Source organism: Daucus carota, chromosome 5, assembly GCF_001625215.2.
Source record: "Daucus carota subsp. sativus chromosome 5, DH1 v3.0, whole genome shotgun sequence".
NCBI lineage: Eukaryota > Viridiplantae > Streptophyta > Magnoliopsida > Apiales > Apiaceae > Daucus > Daucus carota.
The window spans coordinates 28882271-28897987 of record NC_030385.2 but is presented as its reverse complement, the minus strand read 5'-3'; the positions used below and the strand labels follow the sequence as shown (position 1 = coordinate 28897987).

General features: G+C 33.4%; 1 protein-coding gene and 1 long non-coding RNA gene across 18 annotated transcripts; one reads left to right on the top strand and one right to left on the bottom strand.

Moving 5' to 3' along the window:
• The first annotated feature begins 2606 nt into the window (after positions 1–2606).
• On the top strand, positions 2607–6572 carry LOC108220136 (uncharacterized). Of its 3 annotated transcripts, XR_001806685.2 has the most exons (4): positions 3408–3710; positions 4854–5610; positions 6137–6195; positions 6309–6572. It is a non-coding gene; the product is annotated as an uncharacterized LOC108220136 (long non-coding RNA). The 3 variants fall into 3 exon arrangements; XR_001806686.2 differs by lacking the exon at positions 6137–6195 and having other exon boundaries at positions 3416–3710; XR_010292408.1 differs by lacking the exons at positions 6137–6195; positions 6309–6572 and having other exon boundaries at positions 2607–3710; positions 4854–5973.
• A 2100-nt stretch (positions 6573–8672) lies between these two features.
• LOC108223515 (plant UBX domain-containing protein 8) lies at positions 8673–15471 on the bottom strand. 15 transcript variants are annotated; one of them, XR_010292080.1, is made up of 12 exons: positions 15251–15470; positions 15025–15145; positions 14820–14883; positions 13971–14191; positions 13664–13876; positions 13401–13565; positions 12275–12940; positions 11454–11509; positions 11280–11356; positions 11102–11158; positions 10345–10408; positions 8673–9265 (listed from the first exon to the last, which is right to left on the bottom strand). XR_010292080.1 is itself a non-coding variant. In XM_064093423.1 (10 exons), the coding sequence occupies exons 5-9, from the start codon at positions 13835–13837 to the stop codon at positions 10364–10366; spliced, it is 585 nt and encodes a 194-aa protein (XP_063949493.1). In that variant the 5' UTR covers positions 13838–13876; positions 13971–14191; positions 14820–14883; positions 15025–15145; positions 15251–15471; the 3' UTR covers positions 8673–9493; positions 10345–10363. The 15 variants fall into 15 exon arrangements, 11 of the variants coding, with proteins under 11 accessions (XP_063949493.1, XP_063949494.1, XP_017253305.1 ...); XR_010292079.1 differs by having other exon boundaries at positions 8673–10408; XR_010292081.1 differs by having other exon boundaries at positions 8673–10408; positions 12797–12940; positions 15251–15465.
• Positions 15472–15717: the final 246 nt, after the last annotated feature.

Sequence of the window (15717 nt, the reverse complement as noted above, 5' to 3'; positions counted from 1 at the left end):
ACAAGACAAACTTTCAAAAGTGAATATAACCGATCGATTAATATAATTTAATACCATTTTATTTAATTAATGAAAAACACTAATAAAATGATATTAAGCTTATAAATAATCAAATTAAAATTATATGTTCGCCCGTGCTTCGCACGGGTTATAGGCTAGTATATATAATACTACAACATGAGTTTTGGTGAGCCAATTTAATCATTAATATCCTCATTAATATCTACACTAATAATTATTTCATTTAATTTATTACACATTATTAATTACTAATAACTAAATATCTAATATCTGTCATTGATTATATCTAATTATTATGTCTTAATTAATACACCCATGTTTATTTTCAACTGCTTGACACGCATTTCAATACTTGTAAAATATAGTTTCATAACTTATTTTTTAGGATTTTTTTCCTAAATAAAATCACACAACTACATCTTGCATGAGAATTAAAGGCCATGCCAAGTTCACGTCCGCGTCCCTCAGTTTGTACTATCCAGGGGGACGGACGGAGTATCTCGCAAATACTAATAATCTCTCTGTTTGTTTTTTTTTTTACTTTTGGCACACTTCTTTAGATGATTGATCGGGTAGTAAAAATTATTATTCTTAAGTTATTTTTTTGTGAACAAAAGTTTTAGTTATATATTTTTATTCAAAGAAAGAAAACTTTAAAAAAATATTTCTAACTACTGGGTCAAAGCACTTAAAAGTATGCCCAAAGTCAAAGCGTCAAATAAAAAAAGCAGAGGGAGTAATTTATTTATCATTTGATCATCTCATCAATCATTATACATTATTAACTGCTATACTACATATTTAATATATGTTATTAATTATATCCCAAATTTTAATTCAGAAAAAGAAAATTTATAAATTTTTTTTACACAACTACACTTTGCAGGAGCATTAAAGTCCGTGCCGCGTCCATCAATGTATATACCGTCAGGGGGACGGAGGGAGTATGTAGCAAATACTAATGATCCCTCTGGTTTTTCTATTTGACGTGTTGATTTTAGGCACACTTCTTTAGATGAGTTGACCGGGTAGCAAAAGTTATTATTTTTAATTTATTTTTTTGGTGAATAAAAGTTTTAGTTATATATTTTTATTTAGAGAAAGAAAATTTAAAAAATAATATTTCTAACTATCTGGTCAAAGAACTTAAAAGTGTGTGCTCAAAGTCAAAGCGTCGAATAAAAAAAAACAGAGAGAGTAATTTATTTATTATTAGATCATCTCATAAATCATTATACATTATTAACTACTAATAACAACATATTTAATATATGTTATTAATTATTACAAATACTAACAATAGTAATTCAGTTAACATTAGATCAATTCATCAATTATTATACATTGATAATTACTAATAAATACATGAATAATATTTATTAATAATAATATGTAATACATTATTGTAAAATAATACTTTTGAATGAATGTGTCCTTAAAATATTTGTAAAATACTCATAAATATCATTCATTTCATCAATCATTATACATTATTAATTACGAATAACTACATATTCAAAATAAAAATATTCTTTGCGAGGAATTCACCAAGTTAGTGCATTCAAAGCAAAGAGTGAACCAATATACGGTTAGGCAACTCAAGTTATAGGTTATGATTAGTAAAGAATTGATTTTAAGCAACTCGAGTTATATGTTATGATTAGTTAGAATTTATCTAATTCATCAAACTAATGCACTCTGAACAAAGAGTGAACCACTATACGGTAGTTACAGACAACTCGAGTTATATGTTATGATTTATAAAGAATTGATCTAATGAGTTAAACAACTCGAGTTATATGTTATGATTAGTAAAGAATTTATCTAATGTAGTTATCGTATTTTTGAATAAATTAAGTTACTGTGTCTTGTCAAAAAGACTATGCACACATAATATTACAATAATGACTAATTGTTTTATGAATTTCCATATGCATGAATGTTAAGGGTTTCATGCATGAATGTTAAAAGTTCTGATCATGCTAATTTGATTTAGTTAAGATTAAGGCAACTTGAATTATATGTTATGATCAGTAAAGAATTGATCTAATGTAGTTAGGCAACTTAAGTGATATGTTATGATTACTAAAGAATTTATCTAATTCATTAAGTTAATGCACTGAAACCAAAGAATGAACAAAGAATTGATATGATGTAGTTAAGCAACTGTTATTATATGTTATGATTAGTAAAGAATTTATATAAAGTAGTTATCATATATCTTAATAGATTAAACAAGTTATTTTGTCAAAAAGACTATGCACACATAATTACAATAATGAGTAGCTGTTCCATAAATTTTCATATGCATGTATTACAATAATGAGTAGCTGTTCAATGAATTTTCATATGCATGAATGTGTAGTTGGAGTTTAATTGTCAATAAGTTTATTTCATAGTATAGTATATTGTGACAACCGGGTCAAATCCCGAATCTTTTTCGAAAATCAGGTCAAGTCCCGAAATCCGAATCCAAATCCAAAAATAAGCCGAAATAAACAGGCCCAATTGCAACAACTTGGGTAATTTACAAGCCCACCACAGGCCCCCAAAAGATCATGATTTGTTGGTGCAATTAGTAGTACTCCCTCCGTCCCCCTGAGTAGTATACATTGGGGGACGGGGACGCGGCACGGACTTTAATGCTCCTGCAAAGTGTAGTTGTGCAATTTATTTTTAAAATTTTTCTTTTCTGAATTAAAGTTTGGATGTTATATTTTTATACAGAAAAAGAAAATCTCAAAAATAAGTTACAGAACTATACTTTATAAAAGCATTGAAATGCGTGTCGAGCAGTTAAAAAGAAACGTATAGAATTAAATGGGACAGAGGGAGTAATACTTATGCTTATAAACTGAACAAATATTCCCACTCTTCTCAATGTGGGACTGGAGTGTTACATATATAATATCATCAGTTCTCCGCTTATTTTCTTTTTGGAGGCATCATCCAGGCAAATGGTTTGTGGTGATCCTTTTTAATCCACTTTGATAGATGTTTTTTGCATGTTTCTGCATTACATTTTCAAAACATACAAAAACACCGCATAAACTTAAATATAGAAATGTTTAGAGCATGCACGTGCCTCGCACGGGTTATAAAGCTAGTATCATTAAGAAAAAAACTGAATGTCTAGTTTTAAATGTGTTGTTTACATTCTGATAATAATTCACACGCTGAAAGTGCAGCATCTCCCCATTTTATCAATTATATTATCTGATTCTGCAATGGGGATGCCTGGGACCTTGGTCGTCATTTATATGCACTCTGTTGATTCATATTTGACTTGTCACATTTGTCCACTAATCTTATATGGAGTTTCGTGGAGAACCCTCTCCATTAATCCCAGCTGTTAGATCTAAATAACATCCTATGGTTAATATTAAACCATAATAAAAAAAGTTAAAATTTTATTGAAAAATAATTATTTGATAGGTCGTAGATACGTACAATGAATCTCTCTCTCCAATCTCGCTGACTGATCTCTCTCACTGAACCTCTCTCTCGCCGATATCTCTCACCAACCTCTCGCCGGACCTCTCCCTCCTGTTAATCTTGTTAATCTATGTGGTGCGTTCGCTTTCTCATCATTCAATTGTAATTGCAAATACAGGACGGCGTCTTCCTCCAATCAAGCTCAGTGTTTGTCCAATCAAGTTCAGCTCTGTGGTTCTTTCAGTCGTTGTCAGGTTCGATTTAGCGAACGTTCATCAATTTGAAATTTTGATTAACAAATATTCTTTAGAATACATATTTTGCTTGATTCTGTTATAGAATCAAAACATTCAATTTCAATATGCATTAATCGTTTTTTCATTGTGTGTTGTTCCTCTAGAATGATTTTTAATAAATCTCTCCATTTGTTAATATCTTGTTTTAGGTTCTACAATTTATGGTTCTAATGTAGAATAATTTATAGTTTAAACGGGGCTGCAAATGTGAGAGCCTACTTTTTAAGTGTGGACACTTGATAGATTACGTACCTAGAAATTATAATTTAATTGCATTATGATTACACTATTTTTAGTTTCGATTCTATTGTTGAATGATATATAAATGTTGATTTTAATTAAGATCATGCTTGTTTTTAATGATTCTATTATAGAATCATATTTTTGTGCTTAAATGCTTACGATATGTTATTTTGATTCTACGGTATATTCATATTTGTGCTATTTGTAGTTTTGATGCTACTGCAGAATGATAATTATATTTAGTTTAGACGGAATCCTGCTCACAAAGTTTGATACTATTGATGATAAAGTAAAATACTACATTTAATTAAATAATGTAGATGGATTTGATTAGGGACACGCTTATTAACTGTGGTCCTTGGTTTGATGTTTGTGCATTGTCAATAGTTTATATATCTGGGTCACATGTCATGTTTGTTGGATGGGGCTGTTGTTGTTGATGGTGAAATGGTGATAGTTTTCCTATTCGTGTTGGTAAAAATGGTAAAAATGTCATTTTTGTGGGTTTTTGGTTGTTTATGGTTGGGGGGTTTTATTTAAGTATTGTGAATCAAGGAGGGTGTTTTGTATTGTTTTTTAAAAATTGATAGCTGCTAAGAATTCGTTGAAGTTTAGCTTAGAGAAATTTAAAAATTTAGGTGATTTTATAGGGAAATCTGAGCCGAGGTTAGATGAGATCAATCAAGGGTTGCCTTATTTGGAAGTTGCAGTTCGACCAATCCGTGCTCTTCATAAATTTTTTTGTTGTTTGTATTAAATGTTAATTTCCTTGCATCTTCTTTAGAATATAGACAGTGAAACCTTTTCCTTTGGTGAAACCTTTTCCTTAGTAATGATGTTGATGGCCTTTACTAGCAGCAGCTGCACACCTCTCCATGAAAGGCCTGTATGATTACTCATGAATATATAGAGGCTATGAAAAAAGAAGCATTCTAAGCACTCCTAACAATTACCAGCTCAAAATTGGTCTGCTCCCAGAGATCTGATGATGCCATAGCAGCTATGAAGCTTTTATAAGCTTCAAGTTCCAGAGAAGCTCCCACACAGACCTATGTGCTTAACCTGGTGGAACTTGTTGGCCAAGCCACGCCACTCATAATCAATCACGGAATGGGTCAAAAGATTTCCTCTGGACACACTCTTTCGCGACATAGAATTCAGTTGAGTGTCATTAGGCTTGTTCCCTCTGAAGTGAGTGAAGAGAACTGGGACGCTGTTCTTGACAGAGAAATCTTAAGGGAGACAAAGATACTGAGCAGAAAACAGAGCAATATAGTTTATAGAGAAGAGACTACTAGTGATGGAGGAAACAGAGCAATATAGTTTATAGAGAAGAGACTACTAGTGATGGAGGAAACAGAGCAATATAGTTTATAGAGAAGAGACTACTAGTGATGGCGGAGAGACTGCTCTGATAGTGAATTCAATGGTGGATTCCTTTGATTTGATACTGGTTGGGAGACACTCAGACACCACAGGAGAGCATTCACCGCTCTTAGCAGGTCTGTCGCAATGGAATGATATACCAGAGCTAGGGGGCAGTAGGTGACATTTTGGCATCTGCGGAAATTAACAGACCAGCTTCAGTCTTGGTGGTGCAGCAACAGATTGTCAGGTAAATTTATTGCAAGTGATATATCATGACAAAGAGATGTTTGAATGCAAAGAGATAGTTTTTTTTTTATCAAATTTGTTCTTAAGTCAGACCATCATTTATCTTAGTAGTCTGATTTGCTTGTATCACTTTTCCATTTGATGGTAAATTGTAATTGAAATAAGAAGTTTTTTCGTTAGACTTAATTTGGAAAGACTTAACGGTAATTAATGTCTAGCCGTCTGATTGCGAGGAGGTATCTGTAGTGAGGTGTGTGTAAATTGTGTTTAGAGCCATACTGTAAATATATTTTTATAGATGTTGTATCTATTGATGCGAGCACTTGTCAGCTATCAACATGCTTGATGCAGACTACATTATCAAGTTTTGTTATATTACGCTGCTTTTAGGCTAGATGCTTATATAAAAAATGTGTTATAGTTGCTTATTTTTGCATCCCTTTGAAAGATGCAAGCAGGTTTCCTATATAGGGTCTTCACATATCCTTGACTATCTAATCATTTTGTATATAACTAATTTTTTATAGTTTTATTGACTCCTGCAAAATTTGATGGAGTCGATTTTTCCCTTCGACAGTGTGTCTAGGTAAGACAGTAAGATTCATTTGCATTTCTAGTTTTATAATCTCTGTTGTTGAACACATCTAATTTTGGTTAATCACATGATTTTAGTAGCAACTCGTTTAATGTTTCGTGTAGCTCCTGAGGAAGAAGCAGCTGAGGGCCTGAGGCGTATGAGATATGAACAAATATGAACAAAGTAGCAGCAACAGTGAGAACAACATCAGTTTTGCTTTTAGCAAAAAAAAAAAACATCAGTTTTGCTGCTATTTAGCCCGCATCTGCTATACCATATTGGCTATCATTTGATTAGTTTCTTTTCATATTTTCATGTGGAATCAAACTGGTTGAACTAAAAAGAGCGTGGGTTCTGTTATAGAATCAAATTTAATTAAGTGGTTCCATCACAGAATCATATTGGTATTATATGATCTAAACTATAATGCTAATATATTTTAGCCACATTTTTTAGTGCAATAATATTTTCTATTTTTTCTAATGCTATTCTAGTTTACAAAGAAATTAGGATATCTAGTAACACTTCTTAATTACTAATTATTAAGGTAAAAATATACTACTTGAAATTACTATAGAATCAAATTAACATATATGCATAGGGTTGTTTTAATGTTTTGCTTTCATGATGGAACCAATTATTTTCGAGATTATATCTTGGATTCTATTTTTTATCAATTATAGAACTAAATTAACATATAAGCATAGTGTTGTTTTAATGTTTTGTTTCCATAATGGAACCAATTATCTTTCGTGTTAATATTCTCTTTTTTGAATATAACGGTTAGGGTTTAGGATGGAGGGTTTACAGGCACTAATCCCTCAAGCCTAAACCCTAAAGGGGTCGAGGCTTTAGGGCCGTGAGCCCCTAAAGCTGAAGAACCAGTGTAATAAAATAAATTAACAATCGTTAATATTTGCGGTTTATATTTGGATTTTAGGATGATTTATTTATATTTGAAATTAAATTGACTGATGGTTAGTTTGTCGTTTAAATTAAACTAGCATTAGTGCCCGTGCAAGGCACGGGCCTCGTATAAAACTCGTATAACTTTTACTGTACACAAGTATAAGTATGCTAAATAGAAGAAGTTTTGCACGGGAAAGAATATATACAAGGCAAAAGTATCATCCAAGAAAGAAGATGTATTATCACGCTATATTAAAAAAGTTACTCTTTATTTATCCTCTATTTTTCATCTTTGAACTTATTTATTGAAGGACAATTTTTTTTTACCAATAAGTTAGAACAATGTTCTCGAGAGTGTGTAGAGCATGAATAAAATGAATATAAATATATTTTCAAACACAGAAGTTTTGGTGGCTTCATTTTCGAGGTAAAAGTTATTTCTTCCGTTTCAAATTAGATGTTCACTTTATAAAAATCACACAGTTTAAGAAAAGTGTTTGTACACAAATTAATTGCATTAAATGATCAAAATATGTGGAGTGAGATTGATCTAGGAAATATAAATAAGATATATGTGGTGTAGAATTGACTTTGGAAATATGATTTTGCATTGAAAGTTGAAGTGGATAAGTATTTTGAAACAAAAAAAATTCTTAAAAGTGAGTATGACTCCATGGTCTGTCGTTCATCATTAAGTATCACATTCAAATTGGTTTCAAAAAAAAAAAAGTACCACATTCAAATGAATCTATGTTTAAGAGATTTGTACTTTTTTGTCCTTATATAGGTGGAAGATTGCGAGTTTTTAATTTTTTTGGGTCAGAATATTTTGGAGATGTGAAATAATTCATTGAAAGTATGATGTATTAAATATACATTTACGTTCATTGTTCTAAAATAAACCTTGACATTATTGCCGAGAAATGACGGGAAAATTATAATTTCATGTGTCATATCTGAGAATTCCATAATCTCTAATATTAAGGATAATAGTAATTTTTGGAATCTAGAGCAGAGATAGACTTGTCATAAGGCTCAGCAAAAATATTACATTTAATGGAGGTGAAGGAGGTTGAAACTGGGACTTTTTGAATGATGTGGCTGTCAAATATACCACTTTTAACAAAAGTATCAAGAAAGGATCACTATACAATATAATATGATGATAGTGTTATTAAGGAACAAATTTCTCACATGGATTAGCCAAAATCAACACAAGATCGATATCAGGGTTCCAGCTTTCAGGTAGCGACGGCTAGTGTTAAGCATCTCCAAAAGATTCTCCAACAAGATATATTGGCCTTTTTGGCGAGCGCTGGTTCTCCAATCTAACTGTTCTTTCAACCAGTTTCACCAATTCTGAGCTATAAGAGATAGAAGAAGCAAAGTGGTAGCAGGTATTGACCTACTAACATGGTACCATTATCATAGAAAAGTCTTTAACTGACTATAATAACCCTACTCATTAACGTCACACAATTAGGACAAAAAAATGAATATGTTGTGCTTATGTAATACAGAGATGAAGGGACCCGGAAATGGTGTCCAGTCATCAATAAGAATATGCAAGCACCATATATCAAAATTCCTTTGAAGGGAAAAAAAGAAATAAGAATAATTGTTAGCATTTGGCAATACTCAATAACATTATTAAATTATTTAGAAATGGTAATTTACATAATTTAAATAGCCTCCACAGATCTTGAACCCTAGACTTGTACCGAGCAGACTTGAGAGTGCTAATGAACCTACTGCCCAAGCCTTTGATATTGCAAATAAAGTCTAATTCCAAATCCATCAAGACCTGCAATTTTTATAAGAAACTCTTTATTAATAATGTATGCATGCAAAAAAACGCACAAACAAATGTCATCCTTCTGATAAGTGACCGGTTTTTCTCAAAACGAGAGTTTCATAGACTCGTAATACAATAAGGATGTGCTTGAAATAGGAAACCTGTTAAAAAGAGCAAAAGAGGAGAGTCTTCTCGTGTGGAAGAGCACTCCGACTAGGAAAACCAATGTGGTGGACCACCGTCCAATGTTGTGCGCAAATGCTGGAGGGTTCTAAGTAGTCCTTAAAGCTCCAACACTACATTTCCTCATTTTTATCACCTGTTTTTTTTTAGAAGTGGAATTACTCGTGTTTCTTGCACTAATATCTGCAGGAGCTGAAATAAATAGCTTCTGTTATCTCTTTCAATGTTATTGCAACTTCTGGTATCCTCTGCACTTTTTCCTCAAATATTGTACTGTTTGATATGATCACATGGCAAAATGAAAACTTGAACATGTACCCATCTTGTCTTGGATAAGTCCTTGTATTTTTCTACTGAATGAAGTTACTTGGAGGGTATTGAAGCAATGTGAGCACATTAATGTGACTGTGTACTTAATGCCTGGCAGGAAAACAATCATACTAAAAGATGCTACACGTACTAAGTCATGTTTCTTAATTTAATATTTCGATTTGTCACCAATTTTAATCAATCTAAGTTTGAGGGAAAGAACCACTTAAGCTGTGCTCCCTTAAAAAACGAAGCCATATAAGAAAGTTTAAAAAAGTGAAGACTTTGGCAACATTAGTGCAGAGATATCAAAACTTGAAAAAGAGCTTGCAGTAGACTGTGGAGCTCTGGAGTCAATGTTCCCAATTAGAATACATCACCTTCAGGTATGCCTAAACTAAAGATCAACCACAACTCATACAAACCAAAGTAATCTGGCGTAAATACGTTTTGAATTAAACTGGAGTTTCAAATTAATGAACTTATCTGTTAACTCGGCTAATTAAAGATCTTAAGAAACACAGATTCCTCGAATGTATGAAACAAAGTTTGGCAGGATTAATCATATTGCCAGTAATAAACCTATATAAATTCATACATTTATGCTACAACTTGCACTGATCTTTATTCTATTTAAGAGAATAATAAAACTCTCCGTGGAAAATTCATTAACGCCTAAATAGTGTTAGCATAGTATGCCAAATAATTAGATAAAAAGGAAAACACATTTTTAAGGATATCACTTCTCAGTATTAGTCTGAAATATGCAAATCTATACTTTTTTTTTAGGGCGGGGGGCTGCTTGCTTAATCACAAGCAACAATAATTAAAATTATAATATTTTGTAATTTAAAGTTTTAACATTCGGACACCAGGTACTTCAGTTTATTAAGAAAAAACAAACATAGATTGTTCAGACTTTATCAAAATGAAACTACAACAACAATAGTGAAGAACTGCACCTGCATACCACCACCAGTGTTAAGTTGCCCAACCTCGCGTCCACTTGCAATAATACTTCTCCTCCTGGTTTATTTTCATACCAGATAAAAAATTACAAATAAAGCCACCGTATGATATAATGATCTACTTAATCACACAAATTATTATATAATCATACAAACTGAGAGTATGTCTGCTCACTCTTCTTAATTGGTTTCAAGTCTAGGATATGCAGATAGATATGTAAAAAGTTACGTTACACAACTGTAAAGTCCTAAACTTAATTCTCTCAATAGGATAGCATCATAAAAGAATCTAGAACTCCCCAATTTCCATCCTCAGCTACGGAAAGTCAGTGCTGAAAGTAACATATATTGCATACTTTTAATATCTCAGTTGCTGCAGGACTTAGGCAAGGATCAAACCAAATATTAGGGCCTAATTTAATATTCGATCAATATTTCAAAAATAAAGTTTACTATGATATGTGGGGGACTACATTGCTTATACAGGGAATATAAGTCCTAATAAATAACCTAACGGACTAAGTCCCATAACAATTAGGCTTTCTTATAAGTAAACTATTTATTTAATAATCTATGAGTCCTAGATAAACTAAATAAATGAATACACTAATTCCCAAACATTAAACATGATTCAACTATTTATTACCAAATAAAAAAGACTCCTCGTATTTTTACTACTCAAAACAATAGAAAATCTTATAAGCGTTTCAGAGAGAGAGAGAGAGATGTAGAGAGGGCAGATCGAGAATACCAATCTGTAAGTGCCAGGCTTGACCTGTCGACCAACATCAATATAGTCGAAAAGATACTGCAAGTACAGGAGTCACTGTGAGAAGATATAACAACTGGCATATAATTAGGTATATTGTTACATTGTTTCCGTCGAGAGCCAGAGAAAGGCAAAGACTATTGATAATTAATTTTATTACCTGACAACTTATTATGTATTCTTTGGCTTTCTCTCTATCCATACCACTCCAATCTTCCAGCATGGAACATATGGCCGCTGAAAACATTAGGTACGATGAGTTTATTTCAAACAACATCTAGCAATATTCTTGTTCGATCAAAACAGACAGCAGCATCCATCATCATATTCTTACTTGCACAATAAACAAAACGAAGATCTGTTTCAGCGCCAATATGGGTGGGCATAAAACTGCAGAGGGCAATATATAATATCAGATTAGAGAGAAAAATACTCTTGTCGAATTATACTCAGACATAATAGCCGTATTGTTATTTTGCAACTGAAGAATTGTTAGAGATAAAAAAAATATGTGCTGTAACTAATTTATCAACTTCTATATATGTCATTCACAAAGTCTTCATATGTAATTATAGGTTCCACAGTATGGGTGTGGGAATCATGTCTTAGAGAGGACATGTCCACTATAATAATAAGTAATTACAACATTAGAAGGGAATAATAGAATGCTAAGAATATATATGGGATAAAGGAACCACAAAATTACAAAAATGCTTTGTATATGCATATACATAGGAAGTGGTGCATTAATTCATGGTAAAAGGTGTACAAAAACACAACGCAGACTTTTAGATTCATATAAGTCTTTCTCGACGTAACAGCATATCAATGTGTAAAACTTTTGTGGAACCAAGACCCTGATGATTAATTAGTTTAGACGTCAAAAGTAGGTCAGCAGTAATGCCCTCCTAGTTGTTTGTCAACTAATACGAGTAAATATACACTTTATGTTCCAATAATCCAGAGTATGGTCCCCCCATAATTAATCATGCAGTTTAGGGCATAAAATTGTCTCCTTAAACTGAGTTATATTACTTGGTCCTAAATTGCATGTTACTGATATTAAAACACAAAAGAACTCATCAGCGCCAAAGATACATTCATCAACTATACTGAGAAATTGATAAACTTTGAGCACCTATCTTGCCCCCTCACCTTCTGTAACTCATGTTTTCTACAATTGAATTCTTGGCAGCGAAATCAAGTTTTCTGCACACCTTTGATTGTCTCCCCTCTGCCCGATTCCTTTCCAGGTGGCCATTTATTCGGACCGTTACGATAACATTCCCTCCGTCTCAATTTATAGGTCCATTTTGGAAAAAAAAAAATTGTCCCAAAATACTTGTCCCTATCTTCTTTCAATACAAATTTATCTATATATTTATTGTGACTTTTTTTAAACTCAACATTATTCTCATTTCTCAATGCACTAAATCTCTATATTTATTGTGATTTTTTTGAAACTCAACTATATTCTCACTTATCAATGCACTAATTAATTGTACATGAGATAAAATTATATTCAACCAACTTTTTTCTTAGTATGCGTGTTCAAAATGAACTTATAAATTGAGACTGAGGGAGTATAAAACATTGGCAATTTTTTAATTACATAATATTTAGGGATAAGCTCGATGAGTGGATAACTGCCAGCCACTTGAAGCATATGATATGTACCTGCAGTCTGTGGGACTTGAGAAATCTGCGACCTCTGCGGCTGCCATCAGGCATTCGAACAAGAAAGGTTATAAAAGTTTCATCATCTGGAGATGGTTCATTAGGAAGACAAGCTTCTTTTGCTGCCAATTGTCTTTCCATTTCCTGTAAATAAGAAATTAAAAATAAAATAAAATAAAGAGGAAAAAAGACTTGAGAAAATATAAGCATGAATGTGACTCAAGAATAGCATTCACAAAGAAGCAATTAAGTCTCCTTGACAAGCTTCTTGCAGATAAAGATACTTTCAGAACTTCAGCGATGTTCCCCACGGTAAGGGAGCAACTTGGCTAAATTATGAACAAGTAGTTCAAAAATAACAGAGGTAAGTAATACAGAGTGCTCGCAAATCTAATTCATTACATTATCTGCACAATTTAAAGACCAAAGCACACACATCCTTGCACATGTAGATATAGGTTTTTATGCTAAATTAATTACACAGAACAGTAAGATAATGTACACGGTAGACAGTATCCACACATATTTTCCCTTCAACAATAAACAACTTCTAACTACTACCACTTGTTGCTTGAGCCAAGCCTAAAATATTTATGAGCTTTACCTGTTCTTCCTGCAATTTTCTCTGCAATTCTTCCGCCTGTTGTCTTTCCACCACAAGTGCAGCTTCTCTGGCTGCTTGCTCCTCAATGAGACGTACCTCAGCTTCTTCCCTGGCCTTAAACTCTTTTTCTCGATCAGCTTGCAGTGACGCAAGATATTCATCATCCTGCAAGCATAGCATAGAATAGAAGAAAATTATGATTAATCAAAATCAATGTCTTTAGTCTCTGTCACTGATTCAAAAAAAAAGAAGAAGAAGCAAACCTGCTGTTCTCGTATCAAGCGCTGAGCAGTTAGAGAAGGCGATGGTGGAGGAGGCGCCGGCCTAGCATAAGTTCCAGATCCATCGAAACCATTCTGCATGTACTGATGTGGTGCATATGGTACATGATACGAACTCCCTTCTGGAATTCCACCAAAAATAGCAGCCTCAAGCATTACAGCCTCATCATGTTCCAATGAAGAGATTCCTCCCCACTTTCATAAATATAAATTGCAAGCATAAAGATCGAAATTATGATGCAAGTATAATCTTCAAATTCCTTCAGTATAAAGGAAACTTAAAATTTACCTCCTCCAAACCGATGTCAGTTTCATGGTGCTGAGGATGATCAATACCAGTATCGTGTTGTGGATATGTTGGCGGGGGCTACCTTCATTGTCTCGAATTTCTGTGCCAGAGTCAACAGAACCAGAAGACATTCGTCTACTCCTATGCCTCACCAATAAATGATCTTCAATGTCCTCAACTTCATCGTGGGTCGATGAACCTCCCACCTCCAACCTTTTTTGCTAACATATATCATCAAAAGAGCCAAAAGTGTTTTATAACAGATATGCGAGTAAACATACACAGACTTTTAACACAACCACTGTGACAAATGCCACATTTTGAATCACATATAGTTATATACCTCCCATTTGCTAATTTCCCTAGATCTTCCATCTCAGATGACTTCAGATTTTCCGATTATGAGAGTCATACATCAAACGATGTATAAATTTTTAAATAAATCAATAAAATCTCTCATATCAACTGAATGCATATGACATATACTACTCACCACTCAAACACATCTATGTAAACCCCGAGTCACTCACGACACAATGCTATACAATAAGCATAGTGGCACTATCAGACACAATCATAGTGACCCTATCAAATGGGTTCACCCTACATGTTCGATGAACTGTGCAAGTGAATTGGATCTTCTTTACATCGATTCAATTTGGAATGTTTGTAAAATGTTTCACTGTATCGTCAGAATCCTCCTCCCTTAAATCAAATGGTGATTTTATGCAGAAACACTTCACTTCACACAAATATAGTATCCCAAATAAGTCATTTTTTTGCAAAAATAGAGATGCTAATTTCTAACAGAAACAACAAATTGCAAAAGGGGGTCAATTCTAGTCTCACCACGTATCCAAATACTTGCAATACAAATCTTCCAAACAAGAGAAGAAGATTTCCACTCTTCACCCTACAGAACAGAGTAGACGCACATTAATAAAACCCCATCAAATAAAATCGTTACAAATCGCAATACCCATACATATACATACAAATAAATTATAATGAATAACTCATATGGAAATAAAGCTAAATTGATCACAACACATACCTCAATTTGAGCTTCAGATTGAGGTATAATAGTGATTAATCGCCATTAAGAAATGGTCTACGAATCATATTTTGAAGAGTGAATGGTACAGGGAAAGGCTGATTTCCACATCCACAGTATCCTTTTACAAGAATAGAGAATAACATATAAAAATACAAGAAAGAACACAATCAACGGCACATAACATAAACCAAACTGATCCAGACACTCGATCAACACGACATACCTGACCCTCCATAAACAGTCTTATATTCATGGACCCAGTGTTTGATAGGGTTTATGGCGTCAGGGAGCTGAGGGGCAGACGCACTGAGTCGCAGAACTCTTCTCCGACGTAACATAGATTTCTGAAATTGAGAAAAGAGGGGAGGGTTGAAGCATATCCACGCTAGGCCAGCATCGGGAAAGGGGTGTTTTCAGGGTGGGAGGGGTATCACTGTCATTTTAATTAGGCTTGATACAATTTGAACAACAGGATTTAGGCTTGGAAGGGTAATACTGACTTTTAAATTTGAATTAATTTACTCAGGAAAAAGTGATGTTCTCCTATAATAGATGGGTCCAGGTCCCAGCAATCGGTTGCTGGGGGACCTTTATCCAACACACGGCGTTTGAGCCGTCCGATGGCTCGACCAAGGGCTACGATTTAAAAACCGTCCAGCGCTTTTTTACCGCTGGAAGTCTACCGTCCAG

Excerpts from the sequence above, each read along its gene's own strand:
- LOC108223515 (XM_064093422.1), bottom strand. The coding sequence starts at position 13,837 with ATGCTTGAGGCTGCTATTTTTGGTGGAATTCCAGAAGGGAGTTCGTAT. Across the intron at positions 11,159-12,796 it reads TCAAGTCCCACAGACTGCAG|TATCTTTTCGACTATATTGA; the intron begins GTACATATCATA and ends CTGTACTTGCAG. Across the intron at positions 10,409-11,101 it reads AGCCTGGCACTTACAGATTG|GAGGAGAAGTATTATTGCAA; the intron begins GTATTCTCGATC and ends AAAATAAACCAG.